We start from the raw sequence: 27,665 nt of genomic DNA on the forward strand, positions 1-27,665 counted from the left end.
GTTTTCCATTTGATATTTCCTCCTGATGAGGCGTCAAGCATCATCTTGGTTTGTGAACCAAGACCTCCAAGGAAGATTATGACTACTTCCACATTATCAAAGCCATGCGTGGGTGTCTTTCTTAATAAGCTTTTATACCTGTCCCATGCATGCCCCAGTGATTCCTCCATGCCTTTCCTGAATGATGAAATCTCTTGCTTTCCTTTATTTACTTTTGATTGTGGAAAGTATTTGTTTAGGAACTTGGTCACCACTGCTTCCCACTCTGTAAAGCTTTCTTCTGGAAAAGAATTTAACCAAAGCTTAGCATTGCCTCCTAGTGAGAATGGAAACAAGCTAAGTTTGATTGCTTCCTCCGGCACCCCACTTATTTTCATCGTGTTGCAGATCTCATTAAAAGTTGTGAGGTGCTCATATGGGCTTTCGTGAGACAACCCATTGAATTGATTACTCTTCACCAGTTGAATTAATGCTGGCTTAATCTCCATGTTGGCTGCATTGACCCTTGGTCTTGCTATGCTGTTAAAGTGTTGAGGTCCAGCTATATTTGTGTAATCTTCAAGAGTTCTTCTCGCATTATTATTCTCCATATTTTCAGTGCTATGGTCAGAACCTTGTGGTGATGGTTGTAACAAAGTTTCCGGAGGAGGAAAAAGTTCTCTAGATGTATGGATTCTTCTCCTCCGTCTACTCTCGTCTAAACCTTCAAGAAGAGGTTCAGCAGTTTTCTTGCTCCTAGTTCGGATTCCTTCCTACATACACAAGAAAACAAAACCCTAGCACAAAAAGATATAAAAGAAGATATAAGATAAGAGATAAGAAAATAAAATAAAAACAAAAAATAAATAAAAACAGAGAATAAAATAAAATAAAATAAAAATAAAAACAGAAAAAAAAATAAAAACAGAAATTCAAAAATTCAAAATTCAAGTCAAAGATAAGCAATAATCACACAAATGAACTAGTTAAACCACGAGTCCCCGGCAACGGCGCCAAAAACTTGATGACAAATTTATGAACACCGAAAAACGGTGCCACAAACTTGTTTAACAATCGGAAAGTGTGATTTGATCAAGGTAAGACCAAGTATCGTTTTCCCAAAGGACTCACGGCCTAGTTTAGCTATGTGATTTGTTGATTATTTAAGACTTAAGAACAAATTGATTGTAGGTTTAAATGCAAGAGACAATAATTAAATATGTATGCATGAATTTGATCAATGGAGAAAAACAGAATACAAACACTTTAATGAATTAGATGGATGAGTATGTTGTTGTGGTTATCAATTTCATCTTATCCACTCTCATATATTTTTAGGAATTCATCATTCTTATCATCAATGCTAATGCCACTCTCTAAATCACCTTGCAAGAAGGCCTATCCTTAATTACGAGTTCATACAATTCCTAGCATTCCTAGTAATTAGTTCTTAAAGTGCAGGAGCTTAAAGGCAACCAATATGCTATTGGGAGAAATTCCCCGGATCTAGACTTCCCCGTACGTTTCCGTATCGACAAAATCAATAATCATGGCAATGAATGAGTTAAACAAAGCAAGCAATAAGCAAAGAGGAAAAACCCTAGCTAAAGATGAAAGAAAGCATATATCTTAATATAACACGTTAAAATAAATTCCATACATGAGAGTTTCACAAGACTACATTGATTCCCCAACAACAATACAAGGTTTAGTTCACCATATTCATGGTGAAACTAGATGAACAATAATGAAAGAATGAAAGATAGAACCCTAGAAAGATGAGGAGGTAGCTTGAGCATCCAAGATCTTCCTTCAAGGGGTGGAAAAGAGAGTGTTTGCTTCGTCTCAGCCAAAGATACAAACCCTAGGACGTCCTAAAGCTTATATACTATTCTAAAATTACAGAAAATTAGGCCCAATCCCAAAATAGTGCCGCTTAGCGGTAAACTACCGCTCAGCGGTAAGTGCGTGAGTTGTTTTTCTCCCCTCAGCGGCCTTTTCACCCCTTAGCGGAGCCAACGTGGGTTTCTGAGTGCCGCTCAGCGGTAAACTGCCGCTCAGCGGTACTTGCGGCTTCTCCTTTTGCACTTTTTGATGTCTTTTCTGATTCCATCTCTCTCCTTGTTCACTTCTTTCACCAAATTCATCTTAAAACCTGCACAGAAACACTGAAATCAAGCATAAACCTGTCCAACTCTCTTATTTCTAAAAATATAACCAAAAGTATGATTTCAAGCTAGTTTCTAAGTGTTAAAGGTTGCTTTTAGTATCAATTTTAAGCATGAAAATAACAGTTTTTTAACTGTTATCAGAAGGGAGATTTTCTAAAGAGGAATGAAAGGAAAAATGTAGAGAACCTTCGGAAAAGTGTTTAGGAGTGTGTGTGCAGAGAAGAATATGAAAATAGAGGCCAAAGCGTGACGTAGGGTATAAAAATATCCTAATGGGCTCGGGTTCAGCTAAGGGGCAACCTAAGCCCATTATGCGACACTACCGCTCAGCGGCACTTTCGTGTTGTGCTTTTCTTCTTCCTAGACCCTAGGTACCTTCTACTCATGCTCCTCACTTGCTCCCTGCAATTAAGTTCTCAGATCACTCAAACATTCAATCCCTACATGCAACTAAAGCAGAATCAAAACAAACAATACAAATAAATTCAATCAACTGGGTTGCCTCCCAGGTAGCGCTTGTTTAACGTCACGAGCCTGACCCAAAATCCTCCAGCACCCTTCAGTAGATGCAAATCTTTCTTACCAACACCCATCAGTAGGTGTATACAAACATAGTATCCTTCAGTAGACACTCTTCCGCCTAACATCCATCAGTAGATGTAAACCCTGTAACAAACTTATAACAAAAACAAAAATACCCAAAAGTTCAAAATTACATCATCAAACCAAAATTAAAAGTTCTTAAATCACTGGGTTGCTCCAGCAAGCGCTCTTTTAACGTCATTAGCTGACCCAATAAAGTTCAAGTTCCTTCTTCCTGGTTGATGTCCATATTCCACCAACTCCTCAACTGCTTCTGGTGTACTGTTTTGACTCTTCTGAATATGGAGACTCTATCTCTATCATCTCCTTTTCTTTATAGCCTTTCACAACCCACAATTTGTTTTTGAATCTCACAGGTGTACCCAGTTGGAGTTGTTCTTTCATCCAGTCATGATGGACAAATTTGTAAGCACCAAAATATGATGTCACAAACTTGTTTCACAATCGGCAAGTATGACCGAATCGTTCAAGTAATAAAACTTGGTAAGACCAAGTATCGTTCTCCCAAAGGACTCACGGCCTAGTTTAGTTATGTGGTTCTGATTAACTAAGACTTACAAACGAAAATTTGGGTTTAAAATGCAAGACAGAAAATAAACATGTATGCATGAATTTTGATCAATGGCAAAGACGAAAGATAAACACTTTCAATGGAATATATGAATGAATATGTTGTTGGGGGTCAATTTCATCTCATCCACCTCTCATTATTTTAGGAATTCATCATTCAAATCATCATTGTTAATGCCATCACTAATGTACCATTCTAGATGGCTTCTCCCTAATCAAATAGTTCATACAATTCCTAGCATTCCTAATGATTAGTTTCATGAGTGCAGGAGCTTAAGGCAACCAATATAATGTTGTCAGTAAAATATTGGGAGAAATTCCCCGGATCTAGATTTCCCCGTACGTGTCCGTATCAACAAAACCAATAATCATGCATTAGAATGAGTTAAACAATGCAAGCATTGAGCAAAGAGGAAAAAAACCCTAACTAATGATGAAAAGAAAGCATATGTCTTAATTCAAAGATGTATTCAACAAATCCATATATGAGAGCTTCAAGAGATTACATTGATTCCCCAAAAACATACAAGGTTTAGTTCACCATATTCATGGTGAACCTAGATGAATAACAATGAAAGTATGAAGAATAAACCCAATAAAGGTGAAGAGGTAGCGAGCATCCAAGATCCCCTTCAAAGGGGTGAAAGAGAGAGTGTTTGCCTCGTTTCTGCCAAAGATGCCTAACTAAAAGGACGTGCAAGCCCTTGATATACTAATCTAGAGTTACAAAAGATTACAAAAGCCCAAGCCCAAAAAAGTGCCGCTCAGCGCCATTTAACCGCTCAGCGGTGGTTACGCGTCTTCTTTCTTTCCCTCAGCGGCCATTTGCCCCTCAGCGGTTCCAACGCCACTCTTGAGTGCCGCCTCAGCGGTAGTTTGCCGTGAGCGGTGCCTTCGACTTCTCCTTTTTGCACTCTTTCTTGTCTTTTCTAATATCCTCTCTCTCATTCTTCACTTCTTTCACAAATTCACTCAAAACCTGCACAAAAAACACTCAAATCAAGCATAAAACCTGTCCAGCTCTCTTATTTCTGAAAATATAAACAAAATGCATGATTTCAAGCTAGTTTCTAAGCTAAAGGTTGCTTTTAGTATCACTTTTAAGCATGAAAATAACAGTTTTTCAACTGTTATCAAGTCATCAGGAACTTTCCTTCCTCTTCCAATCTTTTCTTTTTCCGGTACCTGAAACAATAAACAATGTTTACTTTAACCTGGGCTTTCATCTTGAGAGTAGTCATGAATACATTCTGAAATGCAGCTTTATGACTAGTTCTTCCTCCTGCATCTGCCTCTCGTTTGAAGACATCTACAACAACTCTCTCTTCTCTATCTTGAGCACCACTAACCTTCGTTCACATCAATGATAGCTTTGGCCGTTTTCATAAACGGTCTTCAAGGATAAGTATCTTTTCAGTCCCATCTTTCCCATCACACACAAAGTCTACCAAGAACTGGAGTTTGCCTACACAAAACTATAATATCTTCTGCTATTCCACAGGGTTCCTTTCTGTTAGCAAAAATCAAAGATGAAGTTTGATGATGAACAGATTGCACAAGTCAAGATCCCAAAGACAAAATGAAGATCTCTGTATTTTATAAAGCTTTTATAATAATCAAAGTGATGTAATAGTGCTCAAATACGTATTAGGGTTGATTCTTGAATTTATATTTGATTTATTTACTGTTGAGAATCATCCACAAGCTGTTTTAATCGATTAAACCCAGTTTTATCGATTAAACGAGGCTGGCACTGAAAACCCAATTGCCCCTCTAATAATCGATTTAAAGCTAATAATATCGATTAGTTAATCGATTATCCTAAGAATAATCAATTAACACTAGCCGTTGGGGGTTTCAGATTTGAAAAACTAGCCGTTGGGGGTTTCAGATTTGAAAAACTAGCCGTTGTACTCATTATTAATCGATTAATATTTATGTTAATCGATTAAATGCGTTAGATGGCCCGTTTTCGAAGAAGAAGGGTATTAGGCTGAGTCATTAAAATGGCCACTCTTTATCTCAAAAATAACTCTTCCCTTGTGCAAAAGATCCTGAACTCTTGAGAACTCTGTGAGATTGTTGAAAGCTAAGGAAACTCTTGTCTGCAAAGTCCTGAAGTGATACTGCGGTGACAGAGGAAAGCTTGTCATCCTTGGTGTGTCCGAGGAAGTGCCTGGAAGAGAATCATCCTTCGTGAAGCATTCGAAGGAGGTGGTCATCCTTTGTGAAGATTCAAAGGAAGTGTAAGTTCGTCTCTTGTGGTTCAAGAGAGGTGGTATTTCTAAACTCTTACAAATTGTTTTTCTTTGTGACTAATATTGTAAGTGTTTTGTGTTAGTGAAAAAGGTTTATCTTGTTTGAGATAAGCGACTGGACGTAGGATCCTAGTGATCTGAACCAGGATAAAATCACCTGTGTAATTTTTCTCTTTCCCTTACTCTTTCATTTATATTTAATCATTCGCCAGTAAGAAAAATTAAGAGAAAAATAATAAAAGGAACAATAAAAGTATATAACCAATTCAGCCCCCCTCTTGGTTTGTTCCACGCTAATAATTTCGTTGCAGCGATTCTAACACTTTGAAGATCCATCTGCCATTACTAAGTTAACCTTTACAGGCTTCACATCAACATCACCGATCTGCTCCAGTAAAGAATAAGGTATCAAGTTAACACTTGATCCTAAATCGAGTAAGGCCTTGTTTATCCTTTTCTTCCCTATTGTGCATGGAATGGAGAAACCTCCTGGATCTTTTGCCTTTAGAGGGAATGGCTCCTTTTTAACAGCTTTATACTTCTTTGTATCATCATCTCTACGTGTTTTCTTTGTAGAGACTTCTTCCTCAGGTTTAGTATAAACTGCAATTTGTTGTAATATCTGATTCCAAGGTACATCATTGTCCACCATCTTGAATAATTCTGTAAAATCAAATTGCTTCTCTTGATTTATTGGAAAAGGAAAAATATCATTAATCTCTATCTCTCTTCTCTCTCCTTTCTCTTTTCTCTCTTTTTCTTTTTCTCTCTCTTCTTTTTCTTTTTCTCTCTTTTCTCTCTCTTTTTTTTCTTTTTCACTCTTTTCTCTCTCTTCTTTTTCTTTCTCTCCTTCTTCTAACTCAACTCTCTCATCATTTGTACTCTCCACCACTTTGCATTCTTCCCTGGGTTAACCTCAGTATTAGCCCCAAAAATTTTGTTTGGCCTCTCTTCCAACTGCTTGGTAATCTAACCCATTTGAGTCTCCCAATTCTTCCATCCTTATTGACCTTTCATTAAGTAAAGCAATCTGTTGCCATAAGGTTGGTTGTTGCTGTTGCTTATTGAATTGCCCAGTTTGTCCAGCTTGCCCAGTTTGTCCGTGACCAATGCTTGGGTGTGTTTTCCACCCTTGATTAAAATTCCCCTGACGGTATTGATTGGCCATGAAGTTAACATCCTCTATGGCTTCTGCTGGAAAAGCGCATTGACCATTGATATGGTCACCTCCACATAATTCACACAACTGTGATTGAGCCTGTGCAACAGTCTTTAACTCTTTCGGCAGTTGTGCAGGTGTTTTTGTAAGAGTCTCCCGTTGTTGAGTTAGTATCTTGTTCTGTGCTAGCAAGGCATCATGGCTTTGTAACTGTAGAACTCCTTTTTGTTGTATAGGAGCTCCTCTTTCACTGTTGAGCTCATTGTCACTAGTAGCCATATTGTCAATGATTTTTGTAGCTTCCTCTGGAGTTTTCCATTTGATATTTCCTCCTGATGAGGCGTCAAGCATCATCTTGGTTTGTGAACCAAGACCTCCAAGGAAGATTAGGACTACTTCCACATCATCAAAGCCATGCGTGGGTGTCTTTCTTAATAAGCTTTTATACCTGTCCCATGCATGCCCCAGTGATTCCTCCATGCCTTGCCTGAATGATGAAATCTCTTGCTTTCCTTTATTTACTTTTGATTGTGGAAAGTATTTGTTTAGGAACTTGGTCACCACTGCTTCCCACTCTGTAAAGCTTTCTTCTGGAAAAGAATTTAACCAAAGTTTAGCGTTGCCTCCTAGTGAGAATGGAAACAAGCTAAGTTTGATTGCTTCGTCCGACACCCCATTTATTTTGACTGTGTTGCAGATCTCATTAAAAGTTTTGAGGTGCTCATATGGGCTTTCGTGAGACAACCCATTAAATTGATTACTCTTCACTAGTTGGATTAATGCTGGCTTAACCTCCATGTTGGCTGCATTGACCCTTGGTCTTGCTATGCTGTTAAAGTGTTGAGGTCCAGCTATATTTGTGTAATCTGCAAGAGTTCTTCTGGCATTATTATTCTTCATATTTTCAGTGCTATGGTCAGAACCTTGTGGTGATGGTTGTAACAAAGTTTCCGGAGGAGGAAAAAGTTCTCTAGATGTACGGATTCTTCTCCTCCGTGTACTCTCGTCTAAACCTTCAAGAAGAGGTTTTGCAGTTTTCTTGCTCCTAGTTCGGATTGCTTCCTGCATACACAAGAAAAGAAAACCCTAGAAAAATTGGTTAGCACAAAAAGATATAAAAGAAAATATAAGATCAAAGATCAGAAGATAAAATAAAAACAGAGAATAAAATAAAAACAGAAAACAGAAAAATAAAATAAAATAAAATAAAATAAAATAAAATAAAATAAAAACAGAAAAAATAAAAACAGAAATTCAAATTTCAAAATTCAAAATTCAAGTCAAAGATAATCAATAATCACACAAATGAACTAGTTAAACCACGAGTCCCCGGCAACGGCGCCAAAAACTTGATGACAAATTTATGAACACCGAAAAACGGTGCCACAAACTTGTTTAACAATCGGCAAGTGTGACCGAATCGTATCAAGTAATAAAACAAGGTAAGACCAAGTATCGTTTTCCCAAAGGACTCACGCCCTAGTTTAGCTATGTGATTTGTTGATTATTTAAGACTTAAGAACAAATTGATTGTAGGTTTAAATGCAAGAGACAGTAATTAAATATGTATGGATGAATTTCATCAATGGAGAAAAACAGAATACAAACACTTCAATGAATTAGATGGACGAGTATGTTGTTGTGGTTATCAATTTCATCTTATCCACTCTCATATATTTTTAGGAATTCATCATTCTTATCATCAATGCTAATGCCACTCTTTAAATCACCTTGCAAGAAGTCCTATCCTTAATTACGAGTTCATACAATTCCTAGCATTCCTAGTAATTAGTTCTTAAAGTGTAGGAGCTTAAAGGCAACCAATATGCTATTGGGAGAAATTCCGCGGATGTAGACTTCCCCGTACGTTCCCGTATCGACAAAATCAATAATCATGGCAATGAATGAGTTAAACAAAGCAAGCAATAAGCAAAGAGGAAAAACCCTAACTAAAGATGAAAGAAAGCATATATCTTAATATAAGACTTTAAAACACAAATTCCATATGTGAGAGTTTCACAAGACTACATTGATTCCCCAACAACAATACAAGGTTAAGTTCACCATATTCATGGTGAAACTAGAGGAACAATAATGAAAGAATGAAAGATAGAACCCTAGAAAGAGGAGAAGGTAGCCTGAGCATCCAAGATCTTCCTTTAAGGGGTGGAAAAGAGAGTGTTTGCTTCGTCTCTGCCAAAGATACAAACCCTAGGAACACCTAAAGCTTATATACTATTCGTAAAATTACAGAAAATTAGGCCCAAGCCCAAAATAGTGCCGCTCAGCGGTAAGTGCGTGAGTTGTTTTTCTCCCCTCAGTGGCCTTTTCACCCCTCAGCGGAGCCAACATGACTGCCTGAGTGCCGCTCAGCGGTAAACTGCCGCTCAGCGGCAGTTGCGGCTTCTCCTTTTGAACTTTTTGATGTCTTTTCTGATTCCATCTTTATCCTTCTTCACTTCTTTCACCAAATTCACCTTAAAACCTACATAAAAACACTGAAATCAAGCATAAACCTGTTCAGCTCTCTTATTTCTAAAAATATGACCAAAAGCATGATTTCAAGCTAGTTTCTAAGTATTAAAGGTTGCTTTTAGTATCAATTTTAAGCATGAAAATAACAGTTTTTCAACTGTTATCAGGAACCTCACTCAAGCATGAATAACAGTCAATTTTGGCAAGCTGTCGAAGAATTTAAGAATCAACCACCACAACAATGGCAGCAAAAACCCTCTCTATCGGGAAGAAGGATAACGTTGGAGGACGCACTTCAACAGTACATATAGATATCTAATTGTCATCACAAAAGCACTCAAGATGTCGAAGAATTTGATAGGCCGCCACCACAACAATGGCAGCAACAACTCTCTCTATCAGAAAGTCTGGATGACGCCCTTCAACGATTTTTGAAAAATTCCACCTCTACTCAGAAAAACATTGAAGCATCATGTAAAAGGATGTAGATGCACCTTCGTTACATTAGTCAGAGATTGAACGTTAAGGTTAATACTGAAGTTAACCCTAAGGAGGAAGGTCAAGCCATTGTCACTGAAAGTGACAAAATTTTTGATGAGAAAAAAATAGGGAGAGATGAGGAAAAGATAGAGAGAAAAGAAAAAGAAGAGTTGAGTGAGAAAGATAAAGATGAAGAAAAAGAAAGAGAAGTGGTTGAGAGAGAAGAGAGAAAGAAAATTTGTGTGAAAATAAAGAAGTTGAGAAGAAAAAGAGAAGGGAAGAAAAAAATAAGAGAAAAGAAGAAGAGCAAAAAGAAAGTGAGAGAAAAGAAAAAGAGGACGAGAGAAAAAAAGAAAGAATCATATGAAAAACCTCTTCCTCATCCAAAGAAGTATCATAGGAAGGAAAAGAAATTTAAGTGCTTCATGGAAATCTTCAAGAAATTGGAGATTAAAGTTCCTACGATTGAGACACTGCACCAGGTTCCTGGTTTGATCAAATTTTTGAAGAAGTTCAGTAGAAAGAAGAAAAAGAAGATGGAACATGAGCTTTATTGGGTCAAGCTAGTGACGTTAAAAGAGCGCTTGCTGGGAGGCAACCCAGTGATTTAAGAACTTTTAATTTTTGGTTTGGTGATGTAATTTTGAACTTTTGGATTTTTTTGTTTTGGTTATAAGTTTGTTACAGGGTTTACATCTACTGATGGATGTTAGGCGGAAGAGTATCTACTGAAGGATACTATGTTTGTATACACCTACTGATGGGTGTTGGTAAGGAAGATTTGCATCTACTGAAGGGTGCTGGAGGATTTTGGGTCAATTTTGGGTCAGGCTCGTGACGTTAAACAAGCGCTACCTGGGAGGCAACCCAGTTGATTGATTATATTCTTGTTTGTTCTGCTGTAGTTGCATAATAGGATTTTGCATGAGTAATCTGAACATGTTATTGCAGGGAGTAAGTGAGAGGCATGGGTAGGAGGCACCTAGGTTAAGCTAGGAAGAAGAAGAGCACTTCCCGAAAGTGCCGCTGAGCGGTAGTGTCGCAGACTGGGCTTAGGTTGCCCCTAAGCGGAACCCGAGCCCGTTAGGGTATTTTTATACCCTAAGCTGCGCCTTAGTTTATCTTTTCAGATTTTTCTCCACACACACTCCTTTCATTCCTCTTTAGAAAATCTCCTTTCCACTCACTTTCTCACTAGTTTTCCATCTAAGTTTAGGGTTGGGAGAGAGCATCATTGATGGGGCTGAGTTTTTCAAAGCACTAGAGTAGGATTTGTTTTATCAATCACTTTCGTTTTTAGAATAGGATTTGATGTACTCAATTGGAAACTTTGTCTGTTATTATGGTTTACTTATGATTGTTGTTTGATAAGTAATGCCTGATGATGCTTTGATATTGATTGATGTTGAGAATGTGCACATTATATGCTTATATAGGTGGTTCACAAGCATTGTGAGCAAATGCAAGATGTTGTGATTGTGATTATGATTCTAAGCAGGATGTTATGTGTGGAATGTGAATGAGCTTATATGTGAGGTTTTGAGCTCCAGAGTTGTTATTGTTGAATACTATTACTGTGAAAGCATGAATGACTTTGCCCAGGTTTTCTATGATTGAATCAATTGCTTGTTTGCATCATATGATCAAGGCCATTTGTTGGTAACCCTTTTATTAGCCAAGATCATGAATTTAGCCCACTAAAAGAGATCACTATGTGTTCTATCCTTTGAACCCTTAGCCTTGAACATGATTTGAAAACCCTTGTTGAAAAGCTTTACCTTGAGTTAAGATGAGAATATTTTGTGGTATTTATAAATGTTTAAGTTTGGGGTTGTTGGAAAATAGAAAGGGAAATTGAAAGCATTGAGCTAAGAGCTAAGAATTAAGTATGTGAAAAGAAAAAGAAAAAGAGAAAGAAAAGAAAAGAAAAAGCAAAGCTCAATGCAAAAGAAAGTTGGGGAAAAGTAAGAATGATTGTGTTTATATGATTCTCTTAAACTCAAGGGTTTTGTGATCTAGAAAAACCAATTTTCTTGTTAGCCCAGCCACATTATAAGCAATTGAAAAGTCCTTGTGATGATGCATGCTTGTGAATTTATTTGATTGTGGTTAAATGAAAGGCAAAGTCAATTCATGTGACATTGTGATAGTAGAGTGAATAAGTGATTACCTCTTATACACTTGTGTTTGAGTGAAACATTTTACTTAGTGAGGAAATATTCCATGAGCACATGAACATCCATGCTTAGTTGATTGATCATTCCTGAAAAATAGCATTTGTTGGATATTAAGTGATTTTGTGAACACTAAAGCATGTGTATGTCTTGATTGAAGTCTTTGTCATGAGCTTAATTGAAGTCTTTACTTATCTTGAAAAGAGGATTTTTGAATGGAGTAAACCATTGTATTGATTGGAAGAAGATTGAGTTACATCTTGTTTGCTTGAGGACAAGCAAAGTTTTAAGTATGGGGTTGTGATAACGGTTGAAAAACCGTTATTTTTATGCTTAAAATTGATACCAAAAGCAACCTTTAAGACTTAGAAACTAGATTGAACTCATATTTTTACGTTAGTTTTGTGAATAAGAGAGTTGAAAGTGAATTTAATGGTTTTGTGCAAGATTCCCTTGATTTTGTAGGCTAATTGAATGATTTGAAAGAAGAATTGAAGTACCGAATGATTGGAGTGCTGAAAAGTCAACCAGAAACCAGAAAAGTCAACCAGTCAACCAGAAAAGTCAACCAGAATGCTGAAAAACCAACTAGAACGCAGAAAAAAATGTGACCGAGTGGCGCTGAGCGGTAAAATACCGCTGAGCGCCACTTTTCAGGTGCCAAAATCACCGCTGAGGGGCAAAAACAGCAGTTGGGGGCAAAACGGATCATGCGGTATTACTTCTCAGCGGTAAAATACCGTTGAGCGCCATTCTAAGTGGGCTTGGACCGGTTTTCTTTTGTTTTGATGGGCTTGGACTTGTTTTATGTTACTTTTATGCCCTATTTAAGGACTTGCACGTCCTAGGGTTTGTATCTTTGGCTGGGAGGAAGCAGAAACACACTTTTCACCCCTTGGGGGTAGATTGGGAGATGGTGACGGCTCTCCTCTTCTCTTTCTAGGGTTTTTCTATCTCTTTCATTCTTTCATTATTTTTCATCTAGTTTCACCATGAATATGGTGAACTAAACCTTGTATTGTTGTTGGGGAATCAATGTAGTCTTGTGAAACTCTCATATATGGAATTTGTTTTAACATCTTATATTAAGATACATGCTTTCTTTCATCTTTACCTAGGGTTTTTCCTCTTTGCTTATTGCTTGCTTTGTTTAACTCATTCATTGCCATGATTATTGATTTTGTCGATATGGGAACGTACGGGGAAATCTAGATCCGGGGAATTTCTCCCAATAGCATATTGGTTGCCTTTAAGCTCCTGCACTTCAGAACTAATTACTAGGAATGCTAGGAATTGTATGAACTCGTAATTAAGGATAAGCCTTCTTGCAAGGTGATTTAGAGAGTGGCATTAACATTGATTAAAAGAATGATGAATTCCTAAAAGTATATGAGAGTGGATAAGATGAAATTGATAACCCCAACAACATACTCATCCATCTAATTCATTAAAGTGTTTGTTTTCCTCTTTTCCATTGATCAAATTCATGCATACATGTTTAATTACTGTCTTTTGCATTTAAAACCTACAATCAATTGTTCACAAGTCTCAAATAATCAACAAATCATATAACTAACTAGGCCGTGAGTCCTTTGGGAGAATGATACTTGGTCTTACCGAGTTTATTACTTGATACGATTCGGTCACACTTGCCGATTGTTAAACAAGTTTGTGGCACCGTTTTTTCGGTGTTCATAAATTTGTCATCACTTGTGCACCGAATTGACCGAGCGAAGGTCCCTGATGTGGCATTTCCGTGCCGATGAGGATGATCCTCTCCCGGCAAACCCTCTAGAAATGGTGTTAATGTGACCGCATAGTGATCGGTCATTACTCCTGCTTCTACTTCTGCTTCTGCACCTCTCCTGACGGGAACGATTAATTCCATAGTTTCTTGATCATCCCCTGCCACCCTGCCTTGGCGGACTTCTGCGAGGACTACGTGATCGTGCCGAAGAGCCACCGTGGCATTCAGTACGTTCGGTCTTGACATACTTCTTCAACTGCCCAGCCCGGATCAGCTCCTTGATCCGGTCCTTGAGAGTCACACACTCCTCCGTGGTGTGACCCAAGTTCTGATGCCACAGGCAGTGCTTTTTCCCGTCGGCGTCGGGCGGGGTAGGACGCCTCTTGGGCGCCTGTATGAGCTCAGTGCTGAAAGCTTCTTGTAATATCTTCGCTCGGGGGGCGTTCCATGGGGTGTACTATTGGAAACGTGGACCCCTAGGGGGCTCCTTCGCTCTGAACCCCCCGGTTTTTCCAAATTGTCCCCTCTAGCTCCTACCCTCCGATTTTTCCTTTGCTTCCTGGACCTCCTTTCGGTAGGATTGTGATGGAAAACCATCAAGAAATCACATTGGACCTCTTACTAGAGCAATGGCTAGGAAGATTCAAGAAGAAGAAGGATCATCTAACATTTTACTTCTATGGAAGGTTACTTATAAAAATCCTTCTTCTCTTAACTAAAGCACTTATATTTTGTTTTGCAGGAATTAATAAATCTTGGAGAATATGATTGAGCCATCCAAGAAAGAACCAAGAAAAGGAGCCAAAAAGCAAAGGAGGTGCTTACGGCATGCACCAGCATTTTCCACGTGAATGTTGGCTGATTTGGAAGGAAGCACACACCTTGCTGGATGAGCTGGAATGAGGCATGGATTTTGCTTGATCAAAATCTGAATAATTTGAATTTTTGGAGGGAATTACAAACAGAATTTAGGCTCCTCTTCACCTATAAATAAGAGGGCCTTTTCTTTGTTTTGGGTTACTTTTGAGCTTAGTAAATTGCTGCTGAAATTCATTGCCAGCCCTATTGCTCTTGAGTCACTAATTGTCTCTACTTTCTCTTCCCTTTCCTCTAGCTTCCTTCCATTATAGGAAGGCCTTCTGAGCTGTGAGGTTCCCACACATACTTACTCCACTCAAATACACCAAAATCTCACCCAATTGCTACTGCATCCACTCTGCTGTATTTCACTCATTGCACCTATATTGTTTTTCATCCGCTGCATCTGTTTTGTCTGCAAGGCCAGGTCATTCAAGCATGGATAAGCTTCCATCAAGTGGTATCCAGAGCTTAGGTTCTCCACGCACCAAGGAGCTAAGCATTTCTTCTCATTCTGCAATTTAATTCTGCTGAATTCCATCTCTGTTTCTGTTTTCTGTTTCTGTTTTCTATTTCTGTTTCAGTTTTAATTTTGCTTCTGTAATCCTGTTCCAGCCTTTAATTCTGTGTTCTTACAGTGCCTTATGTCCATCTTTCATTTTAAACGGTGAATTTTATTTGTTTGAGTCATTTCTACCTTTATTTTTTTCATTTTCCAGTAATGTCATGGTCATGTCCTGTTGTGCAGTTTTTCAACTCTGTCATCAAGTATTTGATTCTGTTCTAGCTTTCATTTTCGTTTTAAGTGTGTCCTGAGCAATTGCTAGCTCTATGTTGATCATATAAAGCAATGGCAACATGTCCAACTTTGATCATTTGAGCCAATTAGCATTGCAAATATTGATTCCAGTAGAAAAATCTGCATAAAACATCATTTCTGGATTAATTTGATATCAGCTGATGCAGTCCAGATTTCTTTATTTTCAAGCTTTGTACAAGTTTGTTTACTGTTTTTACATGTGTTTGAAGTGATAGCAACTTCTAATAATCACAGAATTGAAAAATGAGTGGTTGAGGTTCTTGAAATCTGGTTTCAAATTACTGTTACTGTTTTAATCCAAGCTTTTCACCGTGCTAAGTTTCCTTGAATTGTATAATCTGAGTTTGGTCATGCTAAGCACATTAAATCTAGCTTAGATCTATGTTTTTACACTTCTTAGAGTCATTTCCTTTGCTGTCCAGTTTTTGATTCCATGAAAAGCTAAATTTGGTTGGTTCATTGATGGTTTTTGCTGCATAATTTGGCCATAGCAAGGGTGATTTTCGAATCCTGCTATTTCTGTGTGCTTGGACAGTTTGAACAAGTCTAAATGGATGATTAAAAGTTGCTAATACTGTTCATTTGGTCAAAATTGAAGTTATATGCAGATTGGATACTTAAACCATCAATTTTGAGTTAAAATTGGAAGTGGACCAGTGAATTTGAGTAGTAAGCATTAATTCAGCTGTTTAAGAGTTTAAACATGTTTAATATCATGAATAAAAGTTGTTTGAACATTCATCCAAGCTGCTGAAACACTGCTACTCATTTTGGGTTCCAAAACCACCATTTTAGTTCATTTTTCTAGTGCAGTTTCTGTTTTCCAGCCACTGTTTGGTAATTTTAGTGTAAAATTCATTGTTGGATTGTGAAAAAGCTGGTTCAATGTTTAAAAATGAAAATACATGATCAAAAGAAGAAGTATCAAGTGTTAAAAAGCTGTTAGAACCAACCAATCCAGATTACAGGCCCTGAAAAAAAATCAAAAACAAAATCTGAAATTCATTGGGGCATTTTATCAAACACTTCTGAAATTTATCAAACAGTTTGCATTTGGAATAATTTCTGAGCTGTGCTTGTGTTTTTCTTGCTTTCTTCATCCATTCTAGTGCCTTTGATAAGTTCATTTTGTGTACCTACTTTCATTTGTGTGTTGTCCAATTGTTTGTGTCTATTTTTTTGGCATCTAAAGTGTTCAATACAGCAGCCTATACTAGTGCAGTGTGCAGAAATTTGGTGCAGATTTTTAATCTGTTTGGTGTGATTTTGCTGAGTTTTGGAGTGTATGTGCAAGCTGTTTGGGGCATCCAGCACCAGAATCCTTCTCCTACTTTGGTAGCCTCCTAGGAAGTGGTTTGAGCATTGAAAGTGGAGCAAGAAGGAAGACTCAACAGCAGCCCAAACACCACTGTCCAGCAGCTGGAAACTTCTATTACAGCAGCATTTCAACCCTGGAAAAAGAGCAACTCACACCTTCATTTTGAGTGGCTTTCTGCAGCAGCAAGAAGACAAAGCTCACATTATTTCTAGGCCTCATTTCAAGTTTATTTACATCAAATATCACGGAATTTGCTGTTAGAAATTGTATATTTTTTTTCTTTGCTGTTTTTGAGCCAAGTGACTTGGAAAAATGCTCTTGAAGCAATTCCAAGTTCACAATTGAACATTGTAATAGTCCAATTTCGTTTTCTGAGTGTGGAAGTGTGTCAAGGGGCTCCAAGTGTCACTTGCACTTTCACTTAGGGCCGTCTAGCATTTACATTCTTGCATCTTTATTGCTTTCCTTAAATGTCTTGAGTAATCCTTTTGTTTTTAGGTCTCCGTGGTATTTAGGATAGCATAGCATATAGTAAACCTTTCTTTGGTTTGTAGGTTCATAACATTTAAAAAGAATTTGAAGAATTTCTACTTAGAAACTAAAGTAAAAGAACATTCTAAGGAAACTCTGGCTAAGGAAGAACTTGGTTTCTAAGCTTGTCCATTTGTGACTCACCTCTTCTTCCTGGGAGCTACTTAGAAACATCTTTTGCTTCTAGAATCTCTTTAGAAATTTTTCACCAAAAAAACAAAGAAAGCTTTTGAAAATCTTTTCACTTATTACTTGTCAAATATTTTGAAAACTTGTGAAAACCTTTTCCTTTGACAAGAATGAGTCAATCAAGTGTGCAAGGAAGTTTGAAACCCAATAGTGAAATGTCTTTAAGGGAAGAATTTGAGCAAAGATTTGAACAAAGGGATAAAGAGATTAGTGAGCTCAAAGATATGATTAGTCAACTTTTGATTAATCAAGATAAAAAGAAAGAGAGGTCTTCCCATAGGAGAAGAGAAGAATCATCATCTTCTCCAAGTGAAATTGAGCAAAATAGTAGTCATCACAATGATGACCACTACCAAATGCCTCCTAGAAGACAACATAGAGTTAGAGAACATTACCCAAGAGAGCCTAAAATTGATCTACCTTCTTTTCATGGAAAGGATGATGTGGAAGAATATCTAGAGTGGGGAATGAAAGTTGAACAATTGTTTGAGTGCCACCAAATAGATGATGAAAGGAGAGTCACCATGGCTTCTCTAAGCTTTCAAGGTTATGCCTTAATTTGGTGGATAGCCTTAGTCAAGGACCATAGGCTAAGACACTTACCTCCCATTAGGTATTGGAATGAAATGAGAGCTGCCTTGAGGAGGAGGCATGTACCAGCCTACTATGATAGAGAGATAATGGATAAACTCCATAAACTCCAACAAAGGAACATGAGTGTTGAGGAATATAGACAAAAAATGGAGTTACTCATGTTGAGAGCTGGGATAAGAGAAGAACCTAGGATAACAATTGCTAGGTTTCAAAGTGGACTCAACTATGACATAAGAGATAGGGTTGAACTTATACCCTACAATGATCTCAATGAGTTAGTCCAACTTTGTGTGAGGGTTGAGCAACAACTAAAGAGGAAAAGCTCCACCAAGAAAGATTACCCTCATAGTTCTTACCATAAGAAAGAGTATAAGAGGGAGGGTAGTCAAACCAAGCCAAGATATGAAGACAGAGAAAGAGAGAGAGGAAAAGAAAAAGTCAAAGAACCTTCAAAAGATCATAAGAGTAAGAAGACTAAGTGCTTTAGATGTGGGGAAAAAGGGCACTATGCATCTGAGTGTCGCAATAGAAGGTCAACTTACATCCTTGAACATGAGAGTGAAAGTGAGGGTTCTTCATATAGTGAGTCTGAAATATCCACTTCTGAAGAAGAAGAAGCTTTACCTTGTGATGGTGACTTACTTATGGTAAGGAGACTCCTAGAAAGTAAACATGTAGAATTAGAACAGTCACAAAGAGAGAACCTATTCCACACAAGATGCAAAGTTTTAGAAAAGACATGTTCAATGATAGTGGATAGTGGCTCTTGTTGCAACTGTTGTAGTTCTAGAATGGTAGAGAAGCTTGGTTTAACCACTACTCCTCATCCTAAACCTTACAAACTTCAATGGATCAAAGAGGATGATGGAATAGTAGTTAAAGAACAAGTAAGTGTACCTATTTCCATTGGCAAATATGAAGATCAAATTGTTTGTGATATAGTACCAATGGAAGCTGGGCACATATTACTTGGAAGACCTTGGCAATATGATAAACAAGCCTTACATGATGGAGTCACCAACAAAATCACCATTCAACACAAGGGAAAGAAAATTATTTTGTGTCCTCTTACACCTTCACAAGTAAGAGAGGACCAAATAATTCTTAAAAAGAAGTTGGATGGAGAAAAGAAAAAAGAAAATAAGAAAGAAAAAAAGAATTTGGTAACCCATGCCTCAGCCCATGAAGTTGTCCAACCTCAAACCTTGAATATTTCCAAAAATCTTTTTCTTGGACAACCTCATTTCCTTCTTTATTGCAAAGAGGCATTTGTTTCAATCACTCATGAACTTGGTTCTCTACCAAAGGGGTTGCAAAAACTTTTAAAGGAATTTCATGATATATTTCCCAAAGAGGTACCAAGTGGATTACCACCTTTGAGGGGAATAGAACATCAAATAGATTTGGTGCCTGGGGCAAGCCTACCCAATAGGCCAGCCTATAGAACCAACCCTATGGAAACAAAAGAAATAGAGAAACAAGTTAATGACTTGTTGAACAAAGGGTGGATCCAAAAGAGTTTAAGTCCCTGTGCTGTGCCTGTGTTGTTGGTCCCTAAAAAGGATGGGTCTTGGAGAATGTGTACAGATTGTAGGGCCATCAACAACATAACTGTCAAGTATAGGCATCCCATTCCTAGGCTAGATGACATGTTGGATGAATTACATGGGGCAAATCTCTTCACCAAAATTTATCTTAAAAGTGGATACCATCAAATAAGAATTCATGAAGGAGATGAATGGAAAACTGCTTTCAAGACCAAGTTTGGTTTGTATGAATGGTTAGTCATGCCCTTTGGCTTGACCAATGCTCCAAGTACATTCATGAGATTAATGAATCATGTGCTTAGGGAATGCATAGGTAGATTTGTAGTGGTCTACTTTGATGATATCTTAATCTATAGTCAAGGCCTTCAAGAACATCTTAACCATGTCAGAAAAGTCTTGCTTCTTCTTAGAGAACATCATCTCTTTGCCAACTTTGACAAATGTACTTTTTGTCAAGAAAGTGTGATTTTCCTTGGATTCAAAGTGGGAAAAGAAGGTGTACATGTTGATCCAGAGAAGATCAAGGCTATACAAGAATGGCCAACCCCTAAAAATGTAGGAGAGGTGAGAAGTTTTCACGGGCTAGCAAGTTTTTATAGGAGATTTGTGAAAGATTTCTCCACCATAGCTGCTCCTTTAAATGAGCTAGTCAAGAAAGATATGCCTTTTATTTGGGGTGATAAGCAAGAGTTGTCTTTTGAGACTTTGAAACACAAGTTAACACATGCACCTATTCTAGTTTTGCCTGATTTTTCCAAAGCCTTTGAACTAGAATGTGATGCATCTGGGGTAGGAATAGGAGCTGTTTTAATACAAGGAGGACATCCCGTAGCTTACTTTAGTGAAAAACTTAGGGGGCCTACCTTAAATTATCCTACCTATGACAAAGAGTTGTATGCCCTCATTAGAGCTTTGAAAACTTGGGAGCATTACTTGGTAACTAGAGAATTCATCATACACACTGATCATGAATCTCTCAAGTACATTAAAGGGCAAGCAAAGCTAAACAAAAGACATGCAAAGTGGGTGGAATATCTTGAGCAATTTCCCTATGTCATCAAACACAAAAAGGGGAGTACTAATGTTGTTGCGGATGCTTTATCTAGAAGACATGCATTATTAGTAACCCTAGGATCTCAAATATTAGGATTTGATGACATAAAAGAGTTATATGAAAATGATGAAACATTTGCATCCACTTATTCATCATGTCTTAAGAAGCCTTTTGATGGATTCTATCTTTCTGAGGGGTATCTTTTTAATAAAGGAAAACTTTGTATACCTGATGAGAGGGTCGCACCTCCCACAAAAGTTGTGCATAAAAGAATGCAGTATAGTACTAGGAAGTGACTCCTAGGTCGTCTCTCAAGGACCAATATGTGGTTCGAGAATCAGGTCAAACACGAAGTGGGGGGGGTTTGAAAATTTTTGTGAATGCAAATGACTAAATTAAAATTGGAAATGAAATAAAACCAAACAAACTAGTGACTAAAAACACATGAAAGAGCTAGCCTATGAAATCGAACGCTCTATGTTACCCTAGGGAGCACTAGATCATAAACTAATTAAATACATAAACTAATTAAATGCATAAACCATAATCAGAAAAAAAAAACGAGACTTCAAACAATACATCAAGCACCTTGCAGCAAATAAATCACCCAGCTTCTAAATTAAAAGAAAGAAAATACTGTATCCCCTTTTCTTCATTGAAAATCGCACCAACTTCAATTGTAAAAGCAACAAAATAATGATAAAAATCCACTCTCCTGTAGCAGCTTGACCGTAGCCTTCAAATAAAGAAAATGCAATCCTTTTTCCCAATGAAATCACGTGCACATACTCCAGCCAAATGGTTGCCTATTCTGAAATGTGTCATCACCTAAAATCAAGCTAGGACGTCACACCTTTTCTAATATTGAATCATCGCCTCTCCAGCAAAGCAAAGAAAAATAAACTAAACCACCGTGCTTCTCAGTCCACATTCACGTGAATCACTCTTCTACCTAATCTACTCCTTCATTGCATAAATCAAAAGCCATTCTCTTTTCTTCCAGCATGGTCCCACCGTGACACCTACTGCAGCTTCCCTTCTTCTACCTAAAGGTAAATGAATCTTCTATTCTCCTCCAACCAAGCCGTGGCACCCCAATTCTCCAACACATTCCAGCAGCATCTTTGCTTCCAACACGCCAATTCCATTTCTCTCTCTCCCAATTTACTACCGTACCACTACTACTCTAAATCCGAGAAAATCAATACACCGTGTGCTTACTTCCATCCGTGTCACTTCCAGCTTCAATGCTTCCAATTAAAATGTTTGAACTAAAGAAAATAAAAATAAAGGCCCATGTGCAATCAACAAAGTAAAAAAAATGAAACCTTTTCTTTCATTCATCATGAAAAATTCGTAAACATCCCCCTCCCCCAGGATCACAAGCCGGGAGAAAAACTAGTAAACAGTGCAAAAAAACAAAACTAGCATGAGTGTGAATAAATCTGTAACAGTGCACAAGCAAAGCAAAAACCGAGAATCATCATTTCATTCTTGCTGGCGTAGCTGGCCTCCTCTCTGCTTCCTTCTTTTCCATCATCCCAAAATGTTCAAGCAAAAGGCAATAAAATCAAGGCCGAGACCTCCTCCAAAGAAAACTCCATGCTCTTCATTCCAGCACCATTCTTTTCTTCAACCGTAGCCCTCCATACTTGCTTTCTTTCTCCAGCTCTACTCTCCTCTCCGTGGTGGCTGCTGCCTCCCTTTCAATCACTCATATACCCTTAAAAATGAAGCAGTGAATCCCCTCCATAACCCCCCTACCGAGAGCTCCCTGTCCCAATGTGTGTAGCCCTATTTCTTCTCTACCTCTGCTGGACCATGTGCTGGATGCACCCCCTTCTTCTCCTCAACGTGGCAGCTGGACCGTGAATGCCATCCGTTCACACCCATCTTTGCTGGAGCGTAACGAAAGAATGAGCTTCTTGTGGGCCTGCTACTGCACCGCTTAGTTGGACCTGTCAATGTGGGGCAGTGCTGGACGTGGACCTCCTACTTCTTCCCAATCTCCGCATGAAGCTGGAATCCAGGTGTTGAACGTGTGTTGCTGCATCTGCTTACCATCCGTGTATGTTGCTGGAGGATGCTTTCACTTTGGACCAGCCCGCGACACCACTCTTGCTGCTTTCGGATGCCACTGGATTGGACGTGGTGAAGGTTTCTTCGTGCACCCCCTGGACGCTCACGTGCTTCTGGAATCAACTGGACTGCTCCGTGTGCATGGACGTTGGAGGTGCGTGTGAGTGTGCTCACCAAAATGAATTGTAGGAGCTACTGGATTGGACGTGGATCCCCCAAGCTCCGTGAAGGCTGGACTCCAAAGTTGCTTTTTGCACCGCTTGCTGGATGTTGCTGGGCCGCGTGGAATTCCTTTCCCCTTTGAAGGCTGGATGTGCACCCCTCTAGTTGCCACCGTGGCTGCTTTCTTGTGGGCCGCGTGTGTTAAAATTGTTTAGCTGATTCCAAAATGAATGTGCCGTGAGATGCACTTGTAAGGTGGTCCCCATTTGCCTTTTTGTTTAATTTGTTTCATCTAACAAGTCTCGGGACATGCAAAAGTGTGGGGTCCGCGTGTGCTATTTTCACTTCAACAAATTCAGCACACTTGCATTTGGGAGTTGGACGTGAATTGCTTCTTTCCAGCATGTATCTCTTTCAATTTTTCTTCAATTTGATACAAGCAAAAACCATGTGTCCGTGTGCTTTAGTAGATTCACACTTCCAGGACGTAGCGTCCTTCCTCTCATGACCACCAAATGCCAAAACGAAGGTCACTTGATTTATCTTTAAGTCCCAACACATTTCCAAAAACTTCCCTACAATTAATAATGCAAATAATTAGTTCAAATAATTCAAATTAATTAAAATTTGAATTTCCGATCAAATTAAGCACAATTAAGAAAAATGGGAAAATACTGGACATTTAAGCACAATTCCCCGATTAAATTCGGTACAATAAGCTAAGTGAAATTGAGAAAATATTGACTCATCAATACCCCAAGGATCCATTAGAAAACTTCTTATCAAAGAGAGTCATGGAGGAGGACTCATGGGCCATCATGGAGTTGATAAAACTCTAAACATTTTGAAAAGTAAATTTTATTGGCCACACATGAGAATAGATGTTCAAAGGCATTGTTCTAAATGTATAGCTTGTTTGCAAGCTAAGTCCAAAATTATGCCTCATGGACTCTATACACCTCTTCCTATAGCTAATACCCCTTGGGAGGACATAAGCATGGACTTTGTCTTAGGATTGCCAAGAACTCAAAGGGGGTATGATTCTATATTTGTGGTAGTAGATCGTTTTAGTAAAATGGCTCATTTTATACCCTGCCACAAAGTAGATGATGCTAGCTATATCTCTAGACTCTTCTTTAAAGAAATAGTGAGATTGCATGGTTTACCCAAAACTATAGTGTCTGATAGAGATGTGAAGTTTCTAAGCCATTTTTGGAAAACTTTATGGGAAAAGCTTGGAACTAAACTTCTATTTTCTACTACATGTCACCCACAAACTGATGGGCAAACTGAAGTAGTAAATAGATCTTTATCTACATTATTAAGGGTAATATTAAGAGGAAATAACAAATCTTGGGATGAACATCTACCTCATATTGAATTTGCTTATAATAGAGTAGTCCACAAGACTACTAATCTTTCTCCTTTTGAGGTTGTTTATGGTTTTAACCCTATCACACCTCTTGATTTACTACCTCTTCCAGAATCATCTTCTTTTCTTCATAAAGAAGGTGCTTCTAAAGCGGAGTTTATCAAGAAGTTACATGAGAAAGTTAAAATCCAAATTGAAAAACAAACTCAAAAATATGCAGAATACAACAACAAAGGGAGAAAGAAAATAGTTTTTGAAAAAGGAGACCTAGTTTGGCTTCATTTGAGAAAGGAAAGATTTCCCTCTCAAAGGAAATCCAAACTTAGTCCAAGAGGAGATGGTCCATTCAAGGTGCTCAAAAAGATAAATGATAATGCATACATATTAGACCTTCCTGAAAGTTATGGTGTCAGTCCTACTTTTAACATCTGCGATTTAATTCCTTTCACAGGAGATGATCAACAGGAGGAAGCAGATCTGAGGACAGATCTTTTTCAAGAGGGAGGGTCTGATGGAAAACCATCAAGAAATCACATTGGACCTCTTACTAGAGCAATGGCTAGGAAGATTCAAGAAGAAGAAGGATCATCTAACATTTTACTTCTATGGAAGGTTACTTATAAAAATCCTTCTTCTCTTAACTAAAGCACTTATATTTTGTTTTGCAGGAATCAATAAATCTTGGAGAATATGATTGAGCCATCCAAGAAAGAACCAAGAAAAGGAGCCAAAAAGCAAAGGAGGTGCTTACGGCATGCACCAGCATTTTCCACGTGAATGTTGGCTGATTTGGAAGGAAGCACACACCTTGCTAGATGAGCTGGAATGAGGCATGGATTTTGCTTGATCAAAATCTGAATAATTTGAATTTTAGGAGGGAATTACAAACAGAATTTAGGCTCCTCTTCACCTATAAATAAGAGGGCCTTTTCTTTGTTTTGGGTTACTTTTGAGCTTAGTAAATTGCTGCTGAAATTCATTGCCAGCCCTATTGCTCTTGAGTCACTAATTCTCTCTACTTTCTCTTCCCTTTCCTCTAGCTTCCTTCCATTGTAGGAAGGCCTTCTGAGCTGTGAGGTTCCCACACATACTTACTCCACTCAAATACACCAAAATCTCACCCAATTGCTACTGCATCCACTCTGCTGTATTTCACTCACTGCACCAATACTGTTTTTCATCCGCTGCATCTGTTTTGTCTGCAAGGCCAGGTCATTCAAGCATGGATAAGCTTCCATCAGATTGCCTCATTTCCTCCACTCTTATTTCGTCCGCTGCCGTTCACGCAACTCCTCCAAAGTCTTTGGCACCCGCCGGCAGACGCTTTCCTCATTTCCTCCACTCTTATTTTATCCTTCATTCTTTCATTATTGTTCATCTAGGTTCACCATGAATATGGTGAACTAAACCTTGTATGTTTGTTGGGGAATCAATGTAATCTTTTGAAGCTCTCATATATGGAATTTGTGCTTGCATCTTAATCTAAGATTTATGCTTTCTTTCATCATTAGTTAGGGTTTTTCCTCTTTGCTTAATGCTTGCTTTGTTTAACTCATTCAATGCATGATTATTGATTTTGTCGATACGGGAACATATGGGGAAGTCTAGATCTGGGGAATTACTCCCAATATTATATTGGTTGTCGTTAAGCTCCTGTGCTAAGAGAACTAATTATTAGGAATGCTAGGAATCGTATGAACTCGTAATTAGGGATAGGCCTTCTTGACAAGGTAATTTAGAGAGTGGCATTAACAATGATGATTTGAATGTTGAATTCCTAAAATATATGAGAGTGGATAAGATGAAATTGACCCCCAACAACATATTCATATATATATTTCATTGAAAGTGCTTGTCTTTTGCTTTTGCCATTGATCAAAACTCAGGCATACATGTTTATTTTCTGTCTTGCATATTAAACTCCAAATATTTCGTTCTTAAGTCTTAGCTAATCAACGAACCACACAACTAAACTAGGCCGTGAGTCCTTTGGGAGAACGATACTTGGTCTTACCGAGTTTATTACTTGAAACGATTCGGTCATACTTGCCGATTGTTCAACAAGTTTGTGACATCATATTTTGGTGATCATAAATTTGTTCATCACTAAGCAGTGGTCTTTTGGGCTTAGGCCCACTTTTCTGTAATATTACGAATACTATATAAGCTTTAGGACTGCCTAGGGTTTGTATCTTTGGATAAGACGAAGCAAACACTCACTTTTCCACCCCTTGGAGGAAGATCTTGGATGCTCAGGCTACCTACTCATCTTTCTAGGGTTCTATCTTTCATTCTTTCATTATTGTTCATCTAGTTTCACCATGAATATGGTGAACTAAACCTTGTATTGTTGTTGGGGAATCAATGTAATCTTGTGAAACTCTCATATATGGAATTTGTGTTTAAACATCTTATTTGAGATACATGCTTTCTTTCATCATTAGTTAGGATTTTTCCTCTTTGCTCAAAGCATGCATTGTTTAACTCATTCGATGTCATGATTATTGATTTTGTCGATATTGGAACATACGGGGAAATCTAGATCCAGGGAAATTCTCCCAATAGCATATTGCCTAGACATAGGAATATGAGGGTTGGTTGCCTTTAAGCTTCTGTGCTTCAGAATTAATTATTAGGGATGCTAGGAATTGTATGAACTCGTAATTAAGGATAGGCCTTCTTGCAAAGTGATTTAGAGAGTGGCATTAACATTGATGAAAAGAATGATGAATTCCTAAAAGTATATGAGAGTGGATAAGATGAAATTGATAACCCCAACAACATACTCATCCATCTAATTCGTTCAAGTGTTTGTATTCCTCTTTTCCATTGATCAAACTCATGCATACATGTTTAATTATTGTCTTTTGCATTTAAAACCTATAATCAATTGTTCGCAAGTCTTAAATAATCAACAAATCATATAACTAACTAGGCCGTGAGTCCTTTTGGAGAACGATACTTGGTCTTACCGAGTTTATTACTTGATACGATTTGGTCATACTTGTCGAGGGTTAAACAAGTTTTTGGCGCCGTTTTTCGGTGTTCATAAATTTGTCATCAAGTTTTTGGCGCCGTTGCGGGGACTCGTGGTTTAACTAGTTTATTTGTGTGATTATTGATTATCTTTGACTTGAATTTTGAATTTTGAAATTTGAATTTCTGTTTTTATTTTCTGTTTTTATTTTTTTGTTTTTATTTTATTTTATTTTATTTTCTGTTTTTATTTTTTCTGTTTTCTGTTTTTATTTTATCTTCTTATCTCTGGTTTTATATCTTCTTCTATATATTTTTGTGCTAACAAATTTTTCTAGGGATTTGTTTTCTTGTGTATGCAGGAAGCAATCCGAACTAGGCTTAGACGAGAGTAGACGGAGGAGAAGAATCCGTACATCTAGAGAACTTTTCCCTCCTCCAGAAGATCTCTTACAACCATCACCACAAGGTTCTTACCACAACACTGAGGAGATGCAGAATAATAATGCCAGAAGAACTCTTGCAGATTACACTAATGTAGCTGGACCT

At 37.9% G+C, this 27,665-nt stretch overlaps 1 protein-coding gene across 1 annotated transcript; it reads left to right on the plus strand.

Annotated features, from left to right (window-relative positions):
* Nucleotides 1–13,612: 13,612 nt before the first annotated feature.
* On the plus strand, nt 13,613–25,370 carry LOC148195848 (uncharacterized). The gene is made up of 9 exons (XM_088095303.1): nt 13,613–13,669; nt 13,760–13,843; nt 17,593–19,098; nt 19,252–19,407; nt 19,489–20,760; nt 23,529–23,825; nt 24,177–24,546; nt 24,616–24,698; nt 25,347–25,370. The coding sequence occupies exons 1-9, from the start codon at nt 13,613–13,615 to the stop codon at nt 25,368–25,370; spliced, it is 3,849 nt and encodes a 1,282-aa protein (XP_087951429.1).
* The last annotated feature ends 2,295 nt before the right edge of the window (nt 25,371–27,665 follow it).

Source organism: Vigna umbellata, chromosome 7 (assembly GCF_029865625.1).
Source record: "Vigna umbellata cultivar VRB3 chromosome 7, Vumbellata_1.0, whole genome shotgun sequence".
In the NCBI taxonomy this organism is placed as follows: Eukaryota; Viridiplantae; Streptophyta; class Magnoliopsida; order Fabales; family Fabaceae; genus Vigna; species Vigna umbellata.

Bases quoted from the DNA above. Each gene is read 5' to 3' on its own strand.
- LOC148195848 (XM_088095303.1), top strand. From the start codon at position 13,613: ATGTGGCATTTCCGTGCCGATGAGGATGATCCTCTCCCGGCAAACCCT. The intron at 13,670-13,759 runs GTGTTAATGTGA...TTAATTCCATAG, and splicing joins CGGCAAACCCTCTAGAAATG to TTTCTTGATCATCCCCTGCC. The intron at 13,844-17,592 runs GTACGTTCGGTC...CAAGATAAAAAG, and splicing joins AAGAGCCACCGTGGCATTCA to AAAGAGAGGTCTTCCCATAG.